Below are 19,695 nucleotides of genomic sequence, written 5' to 3'. Positions count from 1 at the left end.
CCTCTATGCTCCAGGCTGGGCCAAAGAGCAAGACTGTCTCCAAAAAAAAAAAAAGCCACAGGGGACAAACACACACACACACACACACACACACACACACACACATATACAGAGAGAGAGAGCATGAGAGGGAGAGCTGGCAGGGCAGCACATGCCTATAGTCCAGCTACTTGGGAGGCTGAGGGGGGAGGACTGCTTATGCCCAGAAGTTTGAGTCCAGCCTGAGCAACACAGCAAGACTCCATCTCTGAAAAAAGAATTTTAAACAAAAAACATAGAGAGGGCTTCTCTTATCTTAGGACAACTTAGTAACACTATGAGTTAAGTACAGAAGAGAGGAACACAATTAACTCACTTGTAAGATGGTTATGGTTTTCTTCTTTTGAATCCTTTTTTTCCACAGGTGCTTCTTGATACTGTGCAACAGAAAATAAATTAGGAGAAGCACTTTTTGAAGTTAAGACAAAATCTCCATGAACAGTTCTGCAGTAGTTGCTTTGCTTATGGGATAAAATTTAGGAAGCGTATGTTTCTTCCTGAGTTAGGTCCAGGTAGACGTATGACGGGAAGCAGCGTGTGGCTCTCTATCCAGTGGTGGCATTTCCTGGAGACCTGTGCTTCTGGCTCTGATCATCAGGCAGTAAACTCAAACCTTACAGTTAAGAAAAGCAACAAAGCTGATGACTTCCTTCAACATTTTCTCTTTCATCCCCAGTAGTGACTCCACCCCACAAAGGCTTCTCCACAGTGACAAAAGGATTTTTTCCCTTTATTAGGAAGTGATGTTTAACAAAATCATGAAATATTTATTTATTTCTTTATTTATTCTTTTTTTTTTTTTGAGATAGAGTCTTGCTGTCGCCGAGGCTGGAGTGCAGTGGTGCAATCTCAGCTCACTGCAACCTCCACCTCTCGGGTTCAAGCTATTCTCATGCCTCAGCCTCCTGAGTAGCTGGGATTAAAGGCATGCACCACCATGCCCAGGGAATTTTTTGTATTTTTAGTAGAGATGCAGTTTCACCATGTTGCCCAGGGTGGTCTTGAACTCCTGAGCCCAGGCAATCTGCCCGCCTTGGCCTCCCAAAGTGTTAGGATTACAGGCATGAGCCACCATGCCCGGCCAAAATCATGAAATTTTTTAAATTCCAAAATGACCTTCACATAGATTTAAGTAACAGTATATTTAGATGCTGCTTCTGTGCAGACAGTGTGGGCACTGCAGAGCTGCAGCTGCCTAACTCCTATTCCACATGTAAGAACATGCAGGAGTCAACTCTGCAGCCCTGCAATCAGCACATCAGACCTGGAGCACCCACACAGACAGTGATGCGAGTGATCTGAGCTGTTCCCTAGTTATCAAAACCCGCCCTTTAGATTATCCTTAAAATTTTGGTATCATTGGTTGACAGAATAAAGGCTGACTTTTCCCTTCTGGCATGATCTCAGCTCACTGCAACCACCACCTCCCCAGTTCAAGTGATTCTCCTGCCTCAGCCACCTGAGTAGCTGGGACTACAGATGTGCGCCACCATGCCCAGTTAATTTTTGTATTTTTAGTAGAGATGGGGTTTTACCATGTTGGCTAGGCTGGTGTCGAACTCCTGACCTCCAGTGATCCACCACCTCAGCCTCCCAAAGTGCTGGGATTACAAGCATGAGCCACCACACCCAGCCAAGAGTTAACAACTTTTCATTGTTGGTCTGATGGTAGGAAGTGTCCACTCTATCCAGAGAGCACATGTCAGGTGCAGTGGCTCACACCTGTAATCCCAGCACTTTGAAACACTGAAGTGGATCATTCGAGCCCAGAAGTTTGAATGTTAGCCAGGCATGGTGGCATGCACCTGTAGCCCTAGCTACTTGGGAGGCTGAAGCAGGAGGATCACTTGAGCCCAGGAGTTTAAGGTTATGATCACACCACTAGACTGCAGCCTGGGCGACAGAGTGAAACCCCCAACTCTTAAAAAGAAAAAAGAGAGAACATAAGTGCTAGCCTGGCCAAGGGATGATCCCCAAGCCCATGTCTTCCAGGCCAGAAAGGGGAATTCTAACAGGTTGGGAAGATGCACTCAGAGATGCATGTGTCTGGCCTCTAGGCAAACCCAAGAAAACCCACATCCTGCTTCACCTGCAGGAGGAGTGAAGGAGTTCTTCACCAAGGCCTGAAACCTCAGATTTCCAGAATTACTTCAGTAAAGAAGTTTCTAACAACAACCTTGGGTGCTGAGAGACATTTTTTAAATCTTGGCAGTTTGATATAGGTAAATCTATTGCTGGTGCATTGGACTTACAACAAAACATCCTGGAAACCTAATGAGTCTATACAACAAAGGGATTATCACATCCACTACATTCTAGAATGCCTGACCAATGATGAATGATGTTGAATAGATAGTAAAGGATTTCTAGCTTGAATCTTTGTTGTAATAAGAGCAGAACAATACCGTAATGGTTGTCACACCTGTATTTTTGCTTTCTTTAAAAATAGCAATAATATATAGTAGTTGGATGGTTCTTCAAGCATTCTATAGGTTTTTATTACACATTTTTTTTAGATGGGATGACTGTCACCCAGGCTGGAGGGCAGTGGCACAATCACAACTCACTGTAGCCTCAACCTCCAGGTCTCAAGTGTTCCTCCTGCCTCAGCCTCCTAGGTAGCTGAGATGACAGGCACGTGCCACCACACCTGGCTAATTTTTATATTTTTTGTAGAGATGGGTTTTCACCATGTTGCCCAGGCTAGTCTTGAACTCCTGGGCTCAAGCAATCCCAAAATGCCAGGCCTCCCAAAGTGCCAGGATTACAGGCATGAGTCACCGTGCCCGGCCTATCATTTCTTGGAGGAGAGTTTTGACAGACATAGAATTTTCTTTGAGCACTTTATACCATCCCACTGCCTTCTGGCTCCCATGGTAATAGATTGGCTGTTAATCTTATGCAAGTTCCTTTGTATGTAGTGATCATTTCTGTCTAGCTGCTTTTAAGCTTCTCTCTGTTTTTGGCTTTCAACAGTTTGATTATTAATATAACTCTATTGTGGACTTTTTATCATACTTGAAGTTCATGGAGCTTCTTTGAAGTGTTACATTATGTATTTTAACAAATTGGGGACTTGCCACTGTTTCTTCAGATACTCTTCCTGCCACCTTCACCCTCATTTTTCTTTCTGGGACTCCCATTATGCATATGCTGATACACTTGATGGTGTCCACAAATCTTTTGGACTTTGATCTTCATTCTTCTACTTTCTGCTCCTCAGACTTAATAATTTCAATAGTTTTATCTTCGAGTTTCCTCATTTCTTCTCTTACCTGCTCAAATCTACTCTTGAGCATCACTTGTGAATTTTTCATTTAAGTTATTGTATTTTTTTTCTTTTTCTTTTCTTCTTTTTTTTTTTGAGACAAGACATTGCTCTGTCACCCAGGCTGGAGTGCAGGAGTGTGATCTTAGCTCACTGCAGCCATGAACTCCTTGGCTCAAGTGATCCTCCTGCCTTAGCCTCCTGAGTAGCTAGGGCCACAGGCATGCACCACCATGCCCGGTTAATTTTGTAATTTTTTTGTAGAGAGGGGATCTCCCTATGTTGCCAAGGCAAACTCTTGGCCTCAAGCGATCCTCCCACATTGGCCTCCCAAGACACTAGGATTACAGGCATGAACCACCATGCCTGGTCCTATTGTACGTTTTAATACACAATTTCTTTTTGGTTCTTTTCAGTTCCAAAATTTGTTTGGTTCCTTTTATAATTTCTATCTCTTTATTAATATTCCTTGTTTTTTAAATAATTTCAACTTTTATTTTAGATTCAGAGGGTACATGTGCAGGTTTGTTACCTACATATAATTCGTGGTGCTGAGGTTTGGGGTATGATTGAGCCCCTCACCCAGGTACTGAGCATAGTAGCCAATAGTTTTTCAACCCTTGCCCCTCCCCCTCCCTCCCAGTCTAGTAGTCCCCAGTGTCTATTGTTGCCATCTTTATATCCATGAGTACCCAGTGTTTAGCTCCCACTTACAAATTAGAACATGTGGCATTTGGTTTTCTGTTCCTTCATTAATTCACTTAGGACAATGGCCTCCAGTTGCATTCACGTTGCTGTGAAGGACATGATTCCATTCATTCTTTTTATGGCTTCATAGTATTCCATGGTGCATATGTGCCACATTTTCTTTATCCAGTCCATTGTCGATGAGCACCTAAGTTCATTCCATGTCTTTCCTATTGTGAAGCGTGCTGTGACGAACATACTAGTGCATGTGTCTTTTTGGTAGAATGAGTTCTCTTGTTTTGGATGTGTATCCAGTAATGGGATAGCTGGGTTGAATAGCAGTTCTGTTTTCAGCACTTTGAGAAACCTTCAAACTGCTTTCCACAGTGGTTCAACTAATTTACATTCCCACTGACAGTGTAAAAGCATTTCCTTTTCAATAAAGCCTTGCCAGCATCTGTTGTTCCTTGACTTTTTAATAATAACCATTCTGACTGGTGTAAGATGGTATCTCATTGCAGTTTTGATTTGCACTTTTCTGATGATAAGTTATGTTGGGCTTTTTTTCATGCTTGTTGACCATTTGCACATCTTCTATTGCATATTCTCTATTTATTGAGACTTTGTTCTCTTGGTTCTTTCTTTCAGTTATTTTTCTATGTTTCCTTTCACTTTTTGTCCATGTTTAAGACAGTTTATTTGAAGTATTTGTCTAATAATTCCTATGTCTGTGCTTCCTCAGCTCAGGGACAATTTCTGTTCATTTCTTTTTTCCTTTGAATTGGCCATTTTTTCGCCTTTTTTTTTTTGCATGCCTCATAATTTTTTGTTGAAGATTGGACATTTTGAGCATTACGATGTGGTAACTCTAGGAATCAGTCTCTCTCCTCCCCCAGAATCTCTTGTTTCTTAGACAACCCTATAGAGTAGGTTGTAATGATGAAACTTGGTAAATTACCGTGTCCCCAATCCCCTTGGTAATAAATTGTGGAGTCAGGATTCAACCCCATACCCTTTCCACTGTATTCTCTACTCTATCCTTTCTATTCTCATTTTATTCAGTATCCTAAAAATCTGAATCTTCCCCATTGCTTTATTCCCATTTCAGTGAATCTCAGATCTGTATCTCCAGCCCCCTGCCTCTCTTGAATGGCAGATAAATGTATTTCCAACTAGTTACAAGCACTGTCATGAATTTCAAACGCAGGAAGGCTTAAAGTAAATTTATTATCTCACTCTCCTGTTTCCCGAACTTTCCCGAAATTTTCTTCTTTCCCGCCCTTGTGAATCCCTTCCATTTCTCAGTTAAAGGACAGCACCATCCACCCACCTCTCTCAAAGCCTACGTTTGTATTAATCCTCATTGACCAAATCCCTCCTGAAATATGAAACTGAAACAAAGCCCTGAACCCTCAGGCTGATCTTGGAAGAGAAACCCCGCCAGAGGCCGGGTACCGCTCCCCACCTGGCGGACCCGATTCCGGGCGCATTCCGGCTACCGTCCCTGCTTGGGCCGCTGCGCTCGTGCGGGGCGGGGTTCCGGCGCAGTGGCGCCCGCCCAGCCCCGGGGGCAGGGAGAGCCTAGATTACGGAAGTACCGCGAGCAAGGAGCGCGGAATCCGGGAGCGCCAGGAGCTAGCTGGATCCTCTAGGCAGGTGCGTGGGCGCCGCGGGGTGGGGGCTGCCTAAAGGTCCCTGTAGTCCTAGCCAGGAAGTACCCCGCATACTACTTCTCCGCCAGAGGCTGCGCCCTTGCCCTGCGCGGCATTGGCGCTGTGGGCCTGACGGCGCTGTGAGGCGCGGGGGTGGACTAGTTAGTGCAGCCAGCGCCCTCGGGGAGGGATGTTGCGGTCGTTCTGCTCTGCCCGGCGGCGCAGCCCTGGTGACTAGAAACGGGGTGCGGTGGGGGGCGCCCACCGGAGCCGACACTCACACCAAGTCTCCGCACCCCGTGCGGTGCGGTTCACAGTAGTATGCGTTGTTTCTTGTTTCCAGTATGCCAAACGGCCTTCTTTCCTAAAGTTAGGTTTCGAATTGTGCAAAAGTAAGGTGGTTTGGTGAGTAATCAGGAAGTACTATCTGACCTCGTGAGTCATTGGGAACACCGTGATAGAAACAGTGTGTTTGTTGAGGTCCAAAGTTGAAAACCTCTAACTCAGTTAAGTAATTCCTGCTGGGAGGGCCGAATGGTTCACCCAAGGATCGAGTTGGTAGATCACAGGTTCTAGAAAACCAAGGCGCTGCTAAATATTCAAGCCCAAGCACTTTGGATTCTGGACTGCTGAATGACAACAGTTATATGACAATATCCAAGCATAGTGCTATGATAAAGGGGAAGTTCGCTCTGAGTATGTGCGTGTTGCAGATTCATTACATTGACTTTATCACTTATTAAGTAAACATTAGGTCTTGTTTGTGTGCGTAGAGCTACTGTATATCATGTAGGAGTGAAATAAAAGTAGTATCTTTGTTGTTTAAGGGTTTAATAAACCCATTAGGGAGGTGCATTACTGATGCTATTTGAGTCCAAAATGCAAATAGTGTCAGAAGGCTTTTCTGTAATCCTGGGCTTTAATGGATACGTGAGAGTTTTTAGTAAGCAAGCTTTTATTGAATGCCCACTGTATATCAAAAGTGATCTTAGCGTGTGGTGACTCACATACTTCGGAAGGCGGAGGCTGTAGAATCAAGACTGCCCAGAAAGGGACTCCTCAGGGTTTTCCGAGAGGAGGAAATGCCAGTGGTAAAGACGAAGACCTGTGAAGCAGGAAGCCACTTGATTCCACCTACACCAATGGTTTATGGAGCAGCCAGGAGTTTGTGAGGAGGCGCGCTGAGGGTGTCTTAGGAATCGGGGCTGTTCCCTGCTGTCTTTGGATGGAAGACACTCTGTGAATGTTATTTGGGGAAGAAGCTGGGAAGGGGGACAGGCTGGAGTGACTGTGCAGATTTGCCTTAGAGAATAACCAGCCCCTAGCCCGGTGTCTGCCACATCTCATATGTACGTAATCAGCGCTGATGAAAACATGAACTAACTGTGTTGAGAGAACACTTTGAAACAAGGAGGAACTGGTGGCGCACGTCGGTTAGGTGCTGTTAACCCAGAAGACGGCTGGCATTTTACAGAGACTAGAGATGAATCTGTGGAAAGAGAGAAGTCAAGGCCTCACTTGAGATTTCACGAAACCCAAAGTGCGCCTTTCCATACCTCCCACGCAGCCGCAGGTGCTAAGAACAGACCACAGATTTATGTTTAAAATGTTTTTACTCTGGGCCGGGCGTGGCAGCTCACACCTGTAACCCCAGCACTCTGGGAGGCTGAGGCAGGAGGATCGCTTGAGCCCAGGACTTTGTGACCAGCATTGGCAACATAGTAAGACCCTGTCTCTACCAAAATTAGGCGGGCATGGTGGTGCAGGCCTGTGGTCCCAGCTACTAAGGAGGCCGGGGTGAAAGGATTGCTGGGACGGAGGTCCAGGTTGCAGTGAGCTGTGACAGTGACCGCACCACTGCACTCCAGCCTGGGAGACAGAGCCAGACCCTGTCTCAAATAAAATACAATGTTTATACTTTGATTTCACAACTATGTGTAGGTACTTAATGCCACCGAACTGTACATTTAAAATGGTTAAGATGGTAAATTTTATCTTCGCATATTTTACCACAATTTTTAAAAGGCTAAAAAATGTTTATACTCCTTGATTCAGTAATTACATTTCTGGCCATCAACTCTAGGGAAACTATGACAGAGATGTGGCCAAAAAATATATGTATAAGCATTTTAATTAAAGTGTATTTCTAATAGTGAACACTTTTAAGTAACCAAGTATCTGATGACTTGGGGAAGGATTAAATAAATGCAAAGCTTATGTAACCACTAAAAACACCTTCAAAGAATATTTAGTGACATGGGGAGGATATCACTAAAAGCTAAATAAGCTGTGAAAGTGAAAGTCCTATTTAAAAAGTAAAGGGCAACTGGCTATAACATTAAATATAGAATATTAATAATTTAAAAAATACAATGATACAAGAAAGAATAATACCAAAAAAATTAAAATATCAACAGTGGGGGCCAGGTGCGGCGGCTCATGCCTGTAATCCTAGCACTTTGGGAGGCAGAGGCAGGCAGATCACTTGAGCTCAGGAATTCGAGACCAGCCTGGCCAACATGGTGAAACCCCATCTCTACTAAAAATACAAAAATTAGCTGGGCATGGCGGTGCCTGTCTGTAGTCCCAGCTACTTGGAGGCTGAGGCACGAGAATTACTTGAACCTGGGAGGCAGAAGGTTGCAGTGAGCTGAGATCGTGCCACTGCACTCCAGCCTGGGTGACAGAGCGAGACTGGCTCAAAAAACAAACAAACAAAAATCAACAGTGGGGTTATTTTTGGATGGAGGGATCAGGTGCTTTTTTAAAAACAACTTTATTGACCCATAATATGTATGTAACTATTATGTATCCAAAAAATACTATTTAAAAAATGTATTGGGGTACAATTTACATACATTAAATTCACTTATTTTAATTGTACAATTCAATAATTTTTCTCTTTTTTTTTTTTTTTGAGATGGGGTCTCTGTCACCCAGGCTGGAGTGCAGTGGCATGATCACAGCTCACTGCAGCCTTGATCTCCCAGGCTCAAGTGATCCTCCCACCTAAGTCTCCTGAATAGCTGGGACCATAGGCATGTACGACCTTGCCCAGCTAAGTTTTGTATTTTTTGTAGAAATAAAGTTTTGCCATGTTGGCCAGGCTGCTCTCAAACTCCTGGGCTCAAGCGATTTGCTCCACTTGGTCTCCCAAAGTGCTAGGGTTACAGGCATGAGCCACGTTGCCTGGCCCAATTCAATAATTTTTAATAATTTACCAAGTTGTGCACCATCACTGCAGTCTAGTTTTGAGCATTTCCATCATTTTAGGTGCTTTTTATTTTTTCTTCGTAATGATTAACTTTTAACACAAAAAAATTGTTCAAACTTTGATTCAGTAGTTCTAGTTGAGTATTATTTTCTAGGATGATCGTTGGAGATGGAAACAAGGATTTGCACATAAGGATGTTCATCATAGCTTTTTATGATACCAAAAATTAGAAATGATTTAATTTTCTAACAATAACTCATTTATGGTCCATATCTGATAGTCTCTATTAAAAATGTTTTCCAATAATATTTAATGACAAAATGCTAAAGATGCTGACTGATAACAGCAGGATAGGTAGTGTGATTTCAATTTGATAAAAAATACAGTCTGTGGCTGGGCGCGGTGGCTCATGCCTGTAATCCCAGCACTTAGGGAGGCCAAGGTGTGCAGATCACTTGAGGTTGGGAGTTTGAGACCAGCCTGGCCAACATGGTGAAACCTCGTCTCTACTAAAAATACAAAAATTAGCCAAGCATGGTGGCAGGCACCCATAATCCCAGCTACTTGGGAGGCTGATGCAGGAGAATCGTTTGAACCTGGGAGGCGGAGGCTGCCATGAGCCGAGGTTTCACCACTGCACTTCCGCCTAAGTGACAAAAGTGAGACTGTCTCAAAAAACAAATAAGGTGTTACAATAGACCTAGAAAAAAGCCCAGAAGAAAAATGCAAAACAAGATGCTAACATAGCCCTAGGTTTTGAGATTTTTTTGTTTTGTTCTGTTTTTTTTTCTGTTATACAATTCTGTATTTTTCACATTTTCAACAGTGACCATGAGTCACTTTTCCAGGAAACATGTTTTAAACAGGTCAGAGGATTTAACACATCCAGGACCCATCGGAAGGTGGACTTGAGCAGCCACTCCATGTCAGCCAACCTTGGTCAGCATAAGTGGGGGTGCAATATCACATAGAGGCTGTCCTGGAAATTATTAAAGAGTCATTAAAGGCTTTTAGTGTTTTTTTTGTGTGTTGTTTTTAATTGTCAGAGATTACGACTAGCATAGATTAACCTAAATAGTGTGGTGTAATCTCTTTTATGGTACCCCTCATTTCATCCCTCCTATCTATGCACAGATGTTAATTATTGAATGTAAGAGGCAGTCAACAAATGAAACTTTTACATGCTAATGTTATGGAAAGGCAGAATTACCTCAAGAGACTTCAGTTTAATCGGACCTCAAAAGAAAGATTAAAAAATATGAATCCCTAATGTGTCCATTCATTGTGTCCTGGATGGGGGATACAGCATGGGGTGAGGAAGGGCTGGGGATCCCAGGGATAAGGACTATAATATATAACAGCATGTGTCAAGACTTGGAGGACCAAGCTGTGGGTTTCTTCCTCCTGAAGAAAAAGCCAGTGTGGCCAGGAGGGAATGAGATAGCTGTTGGCCTTGAACCATGATAAGCAATTTGTATTTTATTTGAAATGTAATTTAAAAACAAAAATCAAGATTCCTGAAGCTGCAGTGTGGAGAAGAGATTGAACACAGGCCCAACAGGAGTGGGAGCCAGTCAGGATGTGAGGGAATGGGCCAGAGTGGCAGCAGGAGGGACAAGTTCTATACATTGGGGCTGTATCAGGGGCTGTGATGGAAGAGAGACAGCTGGCAGAAGGAGGTGGGGGTGCAGGGAGTCAAGAATAGCACCCAGTGGTTGTCTCCAGCCAAGGGGGAGAGGGAGGCCTAGGCTGGGGACGTCGAGCATCTGTGGTGCCAAGGAAACCCAGAGGTGAGGTGTCAGGGAGGCAGTGGCATTGTATCCTCAATTGAAAGCCCAGGGAATGGGTACCACCATCCAACACACACAGGGCAAAGGTACTGAGAGGTGACAGCGTGCTGGCAGCCCTTGCAGCCCTCGCTTGCTCTCGGCGCCCACTCTGGCCGCACTTGAGGAGCCCTTCAGCCGGCCGCTGCACTGCGGGAGCCGCTTTCTAGGCTGGTGAGGCCAGAGTCGGCTCCCTCAGCTTGTGGAGAGGTGTGGAGCGAGAGGCATGCAACCGAACCGGGGCTGCGTGCCGTGCTTGCGGGCCAGCGCGAGTTCCGGTTGGGCGTGGGCTGGGCAGTCCCCGCACTCTGAGCAGCCTGCTGACCCCGCTGGTCCGGACAGTCAGGGGCTTAGCTCCCGGGCCAGCAGCTGCAGAGGGTGTGCCGGGTCCCCCAGGAGTGCCGGCCCACCAGCGCTGCGCTAGATTTCTCGCGGAGGCTTAGCTGCCTCCCCAAGGGGCAGGGCTCGGGACCTGCGGCCGCCATGCCTGAGCCCCCCTCCCCGATGGCCCTGGGCTCCTGCACAACACGAGCCTCCCCCACGAGCACGGCCGGCGCCGGTCCCATCGACCGCCCAAGGGCTGAGGAGTGTGGGTGCAAGGCGTGGGACTGGCAGGCAGCTCCATCTGAGGCCCTGGTATAGGATCCACTGGGTGAAGCCAGCTGGGCTCCTGAGTCTAGTGGGGACTTGGAGAACTTTATGTCTAGCTAAGGGATTGTCAATACACCAATCAGCATTCTGTGTCTAGCTCAAGGTTTGTAAATACAACAATCAACACCCTGTGTCTAGCTCAAGGTTTGTAAATGCACCAATCAGTGCTCTGTGTCTAGCTAATCTAGTGGGGACTTGGGAGAACTTTTGTGTCTAGCTCAGGGATTGTAAACACTTATCAGCACCCTGTCAAAGCAGACCAATCAGCACTCTGTAAAATGGACCAATCAGCAGGATGTGGGTGGGGCCAGATAAGGGAATAAAAGCAGGCTGCCCGAGGCAGCGACGGCAACCCGCTGGGGAACTCTCCCACACTGTGGAAGCTTTGTGTTTCACTCCTTGAGGTAAATCTTGTTGCTGCTTACTGTTTGGGTCCGCATTGCCTTTAAACCGCTAAGGTCTGCAGCTTCACTCCTGAAGCCAGCGAGACCACGAACCCATTGGTAGGAGTAAACAACTCCGGACAAACTCTGGATGCGCGGCCTTAAAGAACTGTAACGCTCACTGCGAGGGTCCGCAGCTTCATTTTTGATGTCAGTGAGACCAAGGAAGGAACAAACTCCCGACGCGCCGCCTTTAAGAACTGTAGCACTCACCACGAGGGTCCGGGCGGCTTCGTTTTTGAAGTCAGTGAGACCAAGAACCCACAAATTCTGGACACAGCACTAGGTAGGGCGGGGCCTCTGGCCTGTAGGAGTGGGAGGTAAAAGGGCAGGCAGAGTAAAGGAGAAATGGCGGAGCCCAATCGCGGTGCAGGGCAGTGGGCTTTCAGCAAATCAGCTTAGTCCCAAGACGCGCCGGCCACGGCAGAGAACCTGACCTGACTGCCCAAACTAACACAGGACCCAGAACCGCGATCCCCAAACTAATACAGGACTTGGGAACTGCTATCGCCAAATGGCAGCTTACTTTGGGGGAGCCTGTTAGACGTGACTCCTTGCTTTTAAAAATTGACAAATACGAGTCTGGGCAACATGGCGAAACCCTGTCTTTACTAAAAATGCAAAAAATTAGCCGGGCGTGGTGGCGCAGGCCTGTAATCCCAGCTACTCGGGAGGCTGAGGCAGGAGAATTGCTTGAACCCAGCGTTAGCACAAACTGCAACATTTTGTGAGCTCCCCGCTATTTTGCAGACTTTGGGTAAAGTGAAACATTTCTCGGGGGTTTAGGCGGTGAGAAACATCCTTCCTAACCGCCTGACCGCAAGGCCAACAAAGGCTTATCTAAAGAAACTTCCCTCTCATGTCTTCTTGGGCAAACGTCCAAGAAACGCCATGATGACATCCACCTGAATAAGGACCAGAACCCTTGTTCGGGGTTACAAATCATGGGAACATCTTACCGATATCTTGCGGGGCAACAAGCCATACTGCCCAGACCCCTCCCACCCATACCTATAAGTACCCTTAGCCTGTAAGACTTAGCAGTGGGCTGTGGCATTAGGCTGGTCCCCTACTTCTGTAGGTTTTATGCTGCACATAAAGCCGCATTTGCTGTCAAGCTCGCGCTCTCTCTCGCTCTCTCTGTCTCCTCTCTGTTTCTTTTTCCTTTGTGTGTGTGTGTGTCTGTGTGTGTGTGTGTGTGTGTGTCTTTAACCCTCACCTTCCCTTCCCGGAAGGCAGAGATTGCAGTGGGCAGAGATTACAGTGAGCTGAGATCTGCCACTGCACTCTAGCCTGGGCGACAGAGTGAGACCCTGTCTTAAAAAAAAAAAAAAAAGCGGGGGTGTGCCAGGCGCGGTGGCTCATGCCTGTAATCCCACAATTTTGGGAGGCCAAGGTGGGCAGATCACTTGAGGTCAGGAGTTCAAGACCAGCCTGGCCAACATGGTAAAACCCCCGACTCTACTAAAAATACAAAAGTTAGCCAGGTGTCGTGGTGGGCGCCTGTAATCTCAGCTACTTGGGAGACAGAGGCAGAAGAATCAATTGAATCCAGGAGGTGGAGGATGCAGTGAGCCAAAATTGCACCAGTGCACTCCAGCCTGGGTGACAGAGCAAGATTCTGTCTCAAAAAAAAAAAATTTTACAAAATGGAAATTAAACCCAATTTTTCACCATGTATTAATTTATTGTTAAATGCATTGTACAGTAAATGAATTAAATTAACCCAGGCTGGGTGTGGTGGCTCACACCTGTAATCCCAGCACTTTGGGAGGCTGGGTTTGAGCCCAGCCTGGTCAACATGGTGAAAGCTTGTCTCTACTAAAAATATAAAAATTAGCCATGTGTGGTGGTGCCCGCATGTAGTCCCAGCTACTCGGGAGGCTGAGGCAGGAGGAGGCTGAGGCAGGGGAATCACTTGAACCAGGGAGGCGGAGGTTGCAGTGAGCTGAGGTCGCACCACTGCACTCCAGCTTGGATGACAGAGTGAGATTCCGTCTCCAAAAAAAAAAAAAGAATTAACCCAAATGCAGAATATATATGTGTATATACACACATACATATTCCATTTAAACATAGTTGTATATTTTTATTATCAGTTGTTCAGTTTTTCCCCAGAATGGCTTAATAGAAGTCCACATAAGGAGTCTTTTTGAATGGATAGAATTATATATAAAAAACCCATGGTTTCACTATCAAATAATGTTAATTTCTAATTTAGAAATAAATGGTTCCATGTTCTGGAGTCACACACTTGATCTGTAACTGAAATCTGTCATGTTTTTATTAAGATGTATATTATGAGCCTGTACAAAGGGATTTTTGGTGTTGTAATATTAACCATAAAAGCTAGAAACGATTCTTAAACCAACACACATATTGCAAGCTAGGATATTATTCAACTTTTGCAATGTTCAATTGATAACATGATTACAATATCTTTCTTAAGATAATACCCAATTTTCCCACAGTTTGCTTGTATAATAATTCTAAATTCACTGTCATATTGACTTAAGAGAGAGTCCTTAAAAACTTTTTTTCCTATAGGATGATGATGGGAATCTTTGCAAATTGTATCTTCTGTTTGAAAGTGAAGTACTTACCTCGGCAGCAGAAGAAAAAGCTACAAACTGACATTAAGGAAAATGGCGGAAAGTTTTCCTTTTCATTAAATCCTCAGGTATTTCCAAATGTCATAAACTACAGTATGATAAAACATCACGCATGCAGGGAACAGGGTCATGGTTAGAAGAGGAAGCAGAGATTAGCAGCAGGAGAGAGTGAGTGAGCTACTCGAAGTTCCTCAGGAGAGACTGTGACATGGCCCATTGGGAGGCTGGGCTCCGAGAGGCAGAGGTGGCCCAGCCCTGTCCTCTCCCTGTTCCCTGAACTGCAGGACAATCCTACATGTCCTGTGAAGCAGGATATTACTAGAGCACAGCCAAATATGAAAATAGAATTTCAGACCAGCCATATCTATTCTTGAAGGAGAGAAGTCATAGTACACAGGATTTGCAAAAAGCGCAGTCGTCACTCACCAGTGTGTCAATGCTGGGATGATATACTGGTAAGCCAGGTTCCTGGGTGCAGAAAGAAAGACATGCAGTGCAGACTCATCTTCGCAGTGTAGCTTATGCTGTTTGTTTTGTTCATTTAAAGGCTGTAGGAATTTACCTTCTGCCTCTTGAACTTGTAAGCCTGGCAGTTCAGAATAATAGGATTTTACAGCTGGATGAAATCTTAGAAATAATTCAGTCTAACCTCTTCTTTTTTAAACCACCTCACTGTAAGAAGTAAAAATAGAAATCCAAAGGCTCTAGGTGCCAGACTGGCCTGCCCCTGTCCTCTGCTGTTCCCTCTGTTGACGAATTGATGAGCTGACTCAGCCTGCCCCTCCCTGGACCTCAGCCCTGGAGCTTGGCCATTGTGAGCCTCATCTATTCTGTGAAGCGTGTTCAACTCCAGCTGAATACCAGAAATGCAATGTCCCTGTTTACTTCCAGTTCAGGTAGAATTGTATATACTTCCCTTATACAGCTTCCCACACTGAGCTGTCTCACTGTCTCTGTGGACAGATAAGTAATTCGTGCCCGCTCTCCCTTCTCAGTTTGTCTTCTGTGTAGAGAACTGCCAACATGGTCTCTCCTTTTTAGAAACTCACACACTGTGAGTGCAACCTTGTGGAAGTCAATGTGCATAAACATGTGAAATGTGCATCCCAGCTACTGTAGATAATGAGGCAGCTCTATGTGTAATGATGAAGAACAATCGCCAAGGTAAATTCAGTGGAAAAGCCGGCACGGAAGAGGCTGAGGAGCACGCTGCCATGTGTCTACGCATAGTGTAGCTCTAGCAGGATTCGCGAGGAGCAAGTGACAGCAGGTGCCTCTGCAGAGAGGAACTGGGGACAACAGAGGGGATGAAGTTATGTCATCATTATTTTTTAGATATTCTACAATGTGAGTTTACTATTTATTAAAAAATAAATAAAATTATAAGCGGGCATGGTGGCTCATGCCTGTAAACCCAGCTGAGATGGGAGAATCACTTGAGGCTGAGAGTTCAAGACCAGCCTGGTCAACATAGCAAGACCCCATCTCTACAAAGAAACAAGATTTTCTAAAATTACAAATTAAAATAAATAATGAATAACCTGTGAACCTCCGTTTCCACTACTAAGAAAATAGTTGAACAAGTGCAGAAAGATGTGTACATGAGGATAGTCATCACAGCATTGGTTACAATAATGAAAATTTAGAAATAACCTCTAGGGTTAATCAATTATGGTGCATTCATATCCATATCCTTTAAAAACAGTTGATTTTTAAAATGTTTATGTAACTAGAAACTGATAATTTATAGAGGTTTTTAGAAATTTGAGGAAGATTATCACAAACTACCTTAAAACAATACTTTTTAAGGGTGAAAATTACAGATACAAATAACTTATTTAAATGTTGTTTTTCCTGATGCGTAATGGATTGACTCTTTTTTTCCTTAGTGCACATATATAATCTTAGATAATGCTGATGTTCTGAGTCAGTACCAACTGAATTCTATCCAAAAGAACCACGTTCATATTGCAAACCCAGATTTTATATGGGAATCTATCAGAGAAAAGAGACTCTTGGATGTAAAGAATTATGATCCTTATAAGCCCCTGTACATCACACCACCTCCTGATCAGAAGCCGAGCAGTCCTGGTAGGTATTTCATAGCAAGCATTTAATGTATCATAGGTGCCATAGTACACACTTGGGTTTGTCAAAGATATCATAGAGAATTGTCCAGAAATACTAAAAAAAAATTAGACTTCTTATTACCTCAGAAAATGGACAGAAAAATAACAAAGGACAAAAGACTACTTTAGCAATAGAAACAGATTTCTTGATATCTAGCCTAGTAGGGTCAGATTTAAAATGGCCACAAAACACTGATCATCTCAGAAAACCTGATTGTGATTTTAACTAGGGGGAGGGGAAAGCTTTTGTGTTAAACAGTGATTACTACAACCTAATGATTGGAAATTTGATGACCAGCATTTTGCTGAAGAAATTCTTTCCAAACAAAAGATTGTCTCCCCAAAAGAAACGTGTTTTCTTTATAAGCCAAGATTTTATTTTTGAAACTGGCCAAGAAGAAAGCCTTTGGACATGGAAAATGCACTTTTCCTGAGTCATATCAAAAATCGCACATTTTTGTAAGTAGATAAATACTAACTTACAGTAAGCACATGGTATGTGTTAGATACCGTAATGACTTGGCAGGGTGGAGCCTCCTTAGACAATAGTCCAGAAATGCTGCTGCAGTCCCAGGACATGTCCCAGCAAATGATAGTTACAACAGAAATAGACAAAATAGTAGACTCATTTCACATTGAAAACATACTGTATGACAGCCAGCATAATTTATTCAGATTCCAAATTACTACAAATACACTGATGATCCTTGGAATCTTGACAGTATAATTAAAACTGGAAAGAAGTCCTCACACTGAGTTATTCCTATATATCACAGTGCTCTAGATAGTGTTACTGTTTCTCTGTACAGAAAGTATGAAGCAAAAGCTCACGTAGAGCTCTTGACTTTCCCTCCTCTAAGCTAGAACATCTCCAGCTCCTTTGCTCGTGAGGTGCCGACTCTAAGGAACTCATTCTGATCCTGTGCGCTTTGTACTCTTCAAGAGGAAAGTGCCAATTGAAAATTGTATGGCTATCAATGAGTTTCAAATAATACCAGATGAGAATTCTCCTGATATGCCTATTAAAATAGAATTAGAGTATGTTCTCACTGTCTCATAAGGTTATACCTTCCTCTTATAATATTATACCTTCCTCTTTTCCCACTGGGAAATTTTGATCCCCAAAATTATAACTAATTTAAGGATATATTTATAAATCTTAAAAATTCCAGCACTTAGGTTAACTAATTATAATAAGTCTTTGGGCAGTAAACAAGTGTGCTGTTTGCTTTAATTCTAGAAGTGAAAACAGAAGGTCTATGCCCGGACAGTGCCACAGAGCAGGAAGACACTGTGGAACTCACTGAGTAATTCACTTCTTTCTGATTCCTGGGACTCTACAGAGTTTTTAAAATCTTGCGTAAACCTCAAGCACAGTATTAAAATTCTATTTGTAGACTTTTTCTTATTTTAATTTATTTTGTGTATCTAATTCTTAAGTGATTTTTTATTTGAGTCTTTTTCTTCAACTAGTATAGTGATCATTATTTTAAATTCTCAGTATTAAATGAGATTGGGTGCAATTATTAAATTGATGTTTAAAAAGAAAACCAGTGGGTTTTTTTTTATTCTTTAAAAAAAAAAAAACCTATTTTCATCCTATTACTTTCCTGAGCAGCCTTTAGATTAAAGACAGTTTGTTAATTTTGCCTGATATTTTCAAAAATGGAAATAACAGCCTTCCTCAAATGGAGTATGGGAGTCTAAAGTTCTATATGGCTTCTTAAAGCATACCCAAAACATCGGGTTAATTAGGCATCGCATTCAATCTTGTTATATTTGTTAATAATAGTGTTTAAAGAGAAGAAAATCCAAAATGAAAAGTACAGATTATGAGAAGTCTGACTCCTTTATTTTAGAGAGGAATGGACTGTGGTCTGGAGAGGAGTGACATAGCTTCTAAGAGTCAGATCCAAAGCAAACACAAGTAGCCCATCCCCACAGTGTGTGGCCCACTTCTTTCTGCCTCTGTCACGTGGAGACCATCTTCCAGTGCAGACGCTACAGTACTGGGTGTCTGAGTTGGAGAATTACACAGAGGAGGCATCCAGCTCATTTCAAATGATCTTTTAACAATTTCTGGGATAGCTGAGGAGGCCTTTTTGTAAGGAATCTATCATGTGTTTTGTAAAGATGTATGAGAAAAAATTTATGAAATTCTGTTTAGCCTAAAATCCATTTAATATTAAAATTTTAATTATACACTGTACAAATTTCAGGTTTGGTACACAGAATGTTGAAATTCCTCATCTTCCTCAAGATTTTGAAGTTGCAAAATATAACACCTTGGAGAAAGTAAGAATCTGATTTCTAGTTAGCAAAAAGAAAAAAACCTGTTTGAATGTCTTCTGGGTGTTTTTCCTATTCGATCATTTTCTCATTGTTTTGAAAAATTATGCATATCCTGAATATCATATATTCCTTAAAATATGAGTTAATTTTATTTACATATTTATTTTTGTGGAGACAGAATCTCACTATTTTGCTGGTCTCGAACTCCTGGGCTCAAGCCATCCTCCCTCTTTAGCCTCCCAAAGTGCTAGGATTACAGGCATGAGCCACTGCACCCAGACCTGATATTTTAACAGTCAAGAAAATGTTTATGTTTAGAATTTAAAGTTTAAATTTTTAGTATTTGTATTATAAAAGTAATGCATGCTCATAGCAAAAATTTTAAACAGTACAAAATATCAATATGGCATTAAACATAAAAGTGCTCTTCCCTGTTACTAACGGTTTCTTGTATTTGGAAAGGGAAGGTTTGACACTAAGTATTTACACTATGTTGCATTTCCATTCCTTTTGCATTAGAAAGAAAAACAAAATCGTTTTTTTTCCCCCACAAATGAAAATCAACACTAGTGTCTGGTGTGGCATCACTTGCCTATAGTCCCAGCTACTTAGGGGGCTAAGGCAGGTGGATCTCCTGAGCGCAGGAGTTTGAGGCCACTCTGGGCAACATGGCAAGACCTGTCTCTAAGATATATATATAGATATAAATCAACACTAGCCTTCAAAGTGATGTTCCATTTGTATTTTGAGATATGTTAATAAAATGTAACTTGAAAATAACGTTTCCCTCTTTGATAAGGAAAACATGAAAAATGGTATGGTATAAACATACAGATCTATTTATGGGATGGTAAAAATACAGGAGGGAAACATACCAAAATA

General features: G+C 43.2%; 2 protein-coding genes across 9 annotated transcripts in view; one reads left to right on the top strand and one right to left on the bottom strand.

Moving 5' to 3' along the window:
- The window catches only part of LOC100460674 (mitochondrial intermediate peptidase-like), a 171,778-nt gene that overhangs the window by 8,585 nt on the left and 143,498 nt on the right, over positions 1-19,695 (bottom strand). For 2 of the 5 annotated variants that reach the window (XM_063714721.1, XM_063714724.1), the window contains one exon: positions 15,062-15,681. The exons of 2 other annotated variants lie outside the window; for them this stretch is intronic. In XM_063714721.1, coding sequence (XP_063570791.1) covers positions 15,613-15,681 — 69 coding nt within the window. In that variant the 3' untranslated portion in view covers positions 15,062-15,612. Of the gene's footprint in view, positions 1-9,609; positions 12,086-14,818; positions 15,682-19,695 lie in introns of those variants that run through there. One more of the 5 variants, XR_010136650.1, reaches the window with a different exon arrangement.
- Positions 1-19,695, top strand: part of LOC100450382 (protein mono-ADP-ribosyltransferase PARP4) — a 74,915-nt gene that overhangs the window by 19,505 nt on the left and 35,715 nt on the right. For 3 of the 4 annotated variants that reach the window (XM_063714730.1, XM_063714731.1, XM_063714732.1), the window contains exons 2-5: positions 14,328-14,460; positions 16,282-16,483; positions 17,762-17,828; positions 18,741-18,816. In XM_063714730.1, coding sequence (XP_063570800.1) covers positions 14,328-14,460; positions 16,282-16,483; positions 17,762-17,828; positions 18,741-18,816 — 478 coding nt within the window. Of the gene's footprint in view, positions 1-14,327; positions 14,461-15,163; positions 15,289-16,281; positions 16,484-17,761; positions 17,829-18,740; positions 18,817-19,695 lie in introns of those variants that run through there. The other variant, XM_063714736.1, reaches the window with a different exon arrangement.

This window comes from Pongo abelii, chromosome 14 (genome assembly GCF_028885655.2).
Source record: "Pongo abelii isolate AG06213 chromosome 14, NHGRI_mPonAbe1-v2.0_pri, whole genome shotgun sequence".
NCBI lineage: Eukaryota > Metazoa > Chordata > Mammalia > Primates > Hominidae > Pongo > Pongo abelii.
This window is presented reverse-complemented; position numbering and strand designations above follow the sequence as displayed.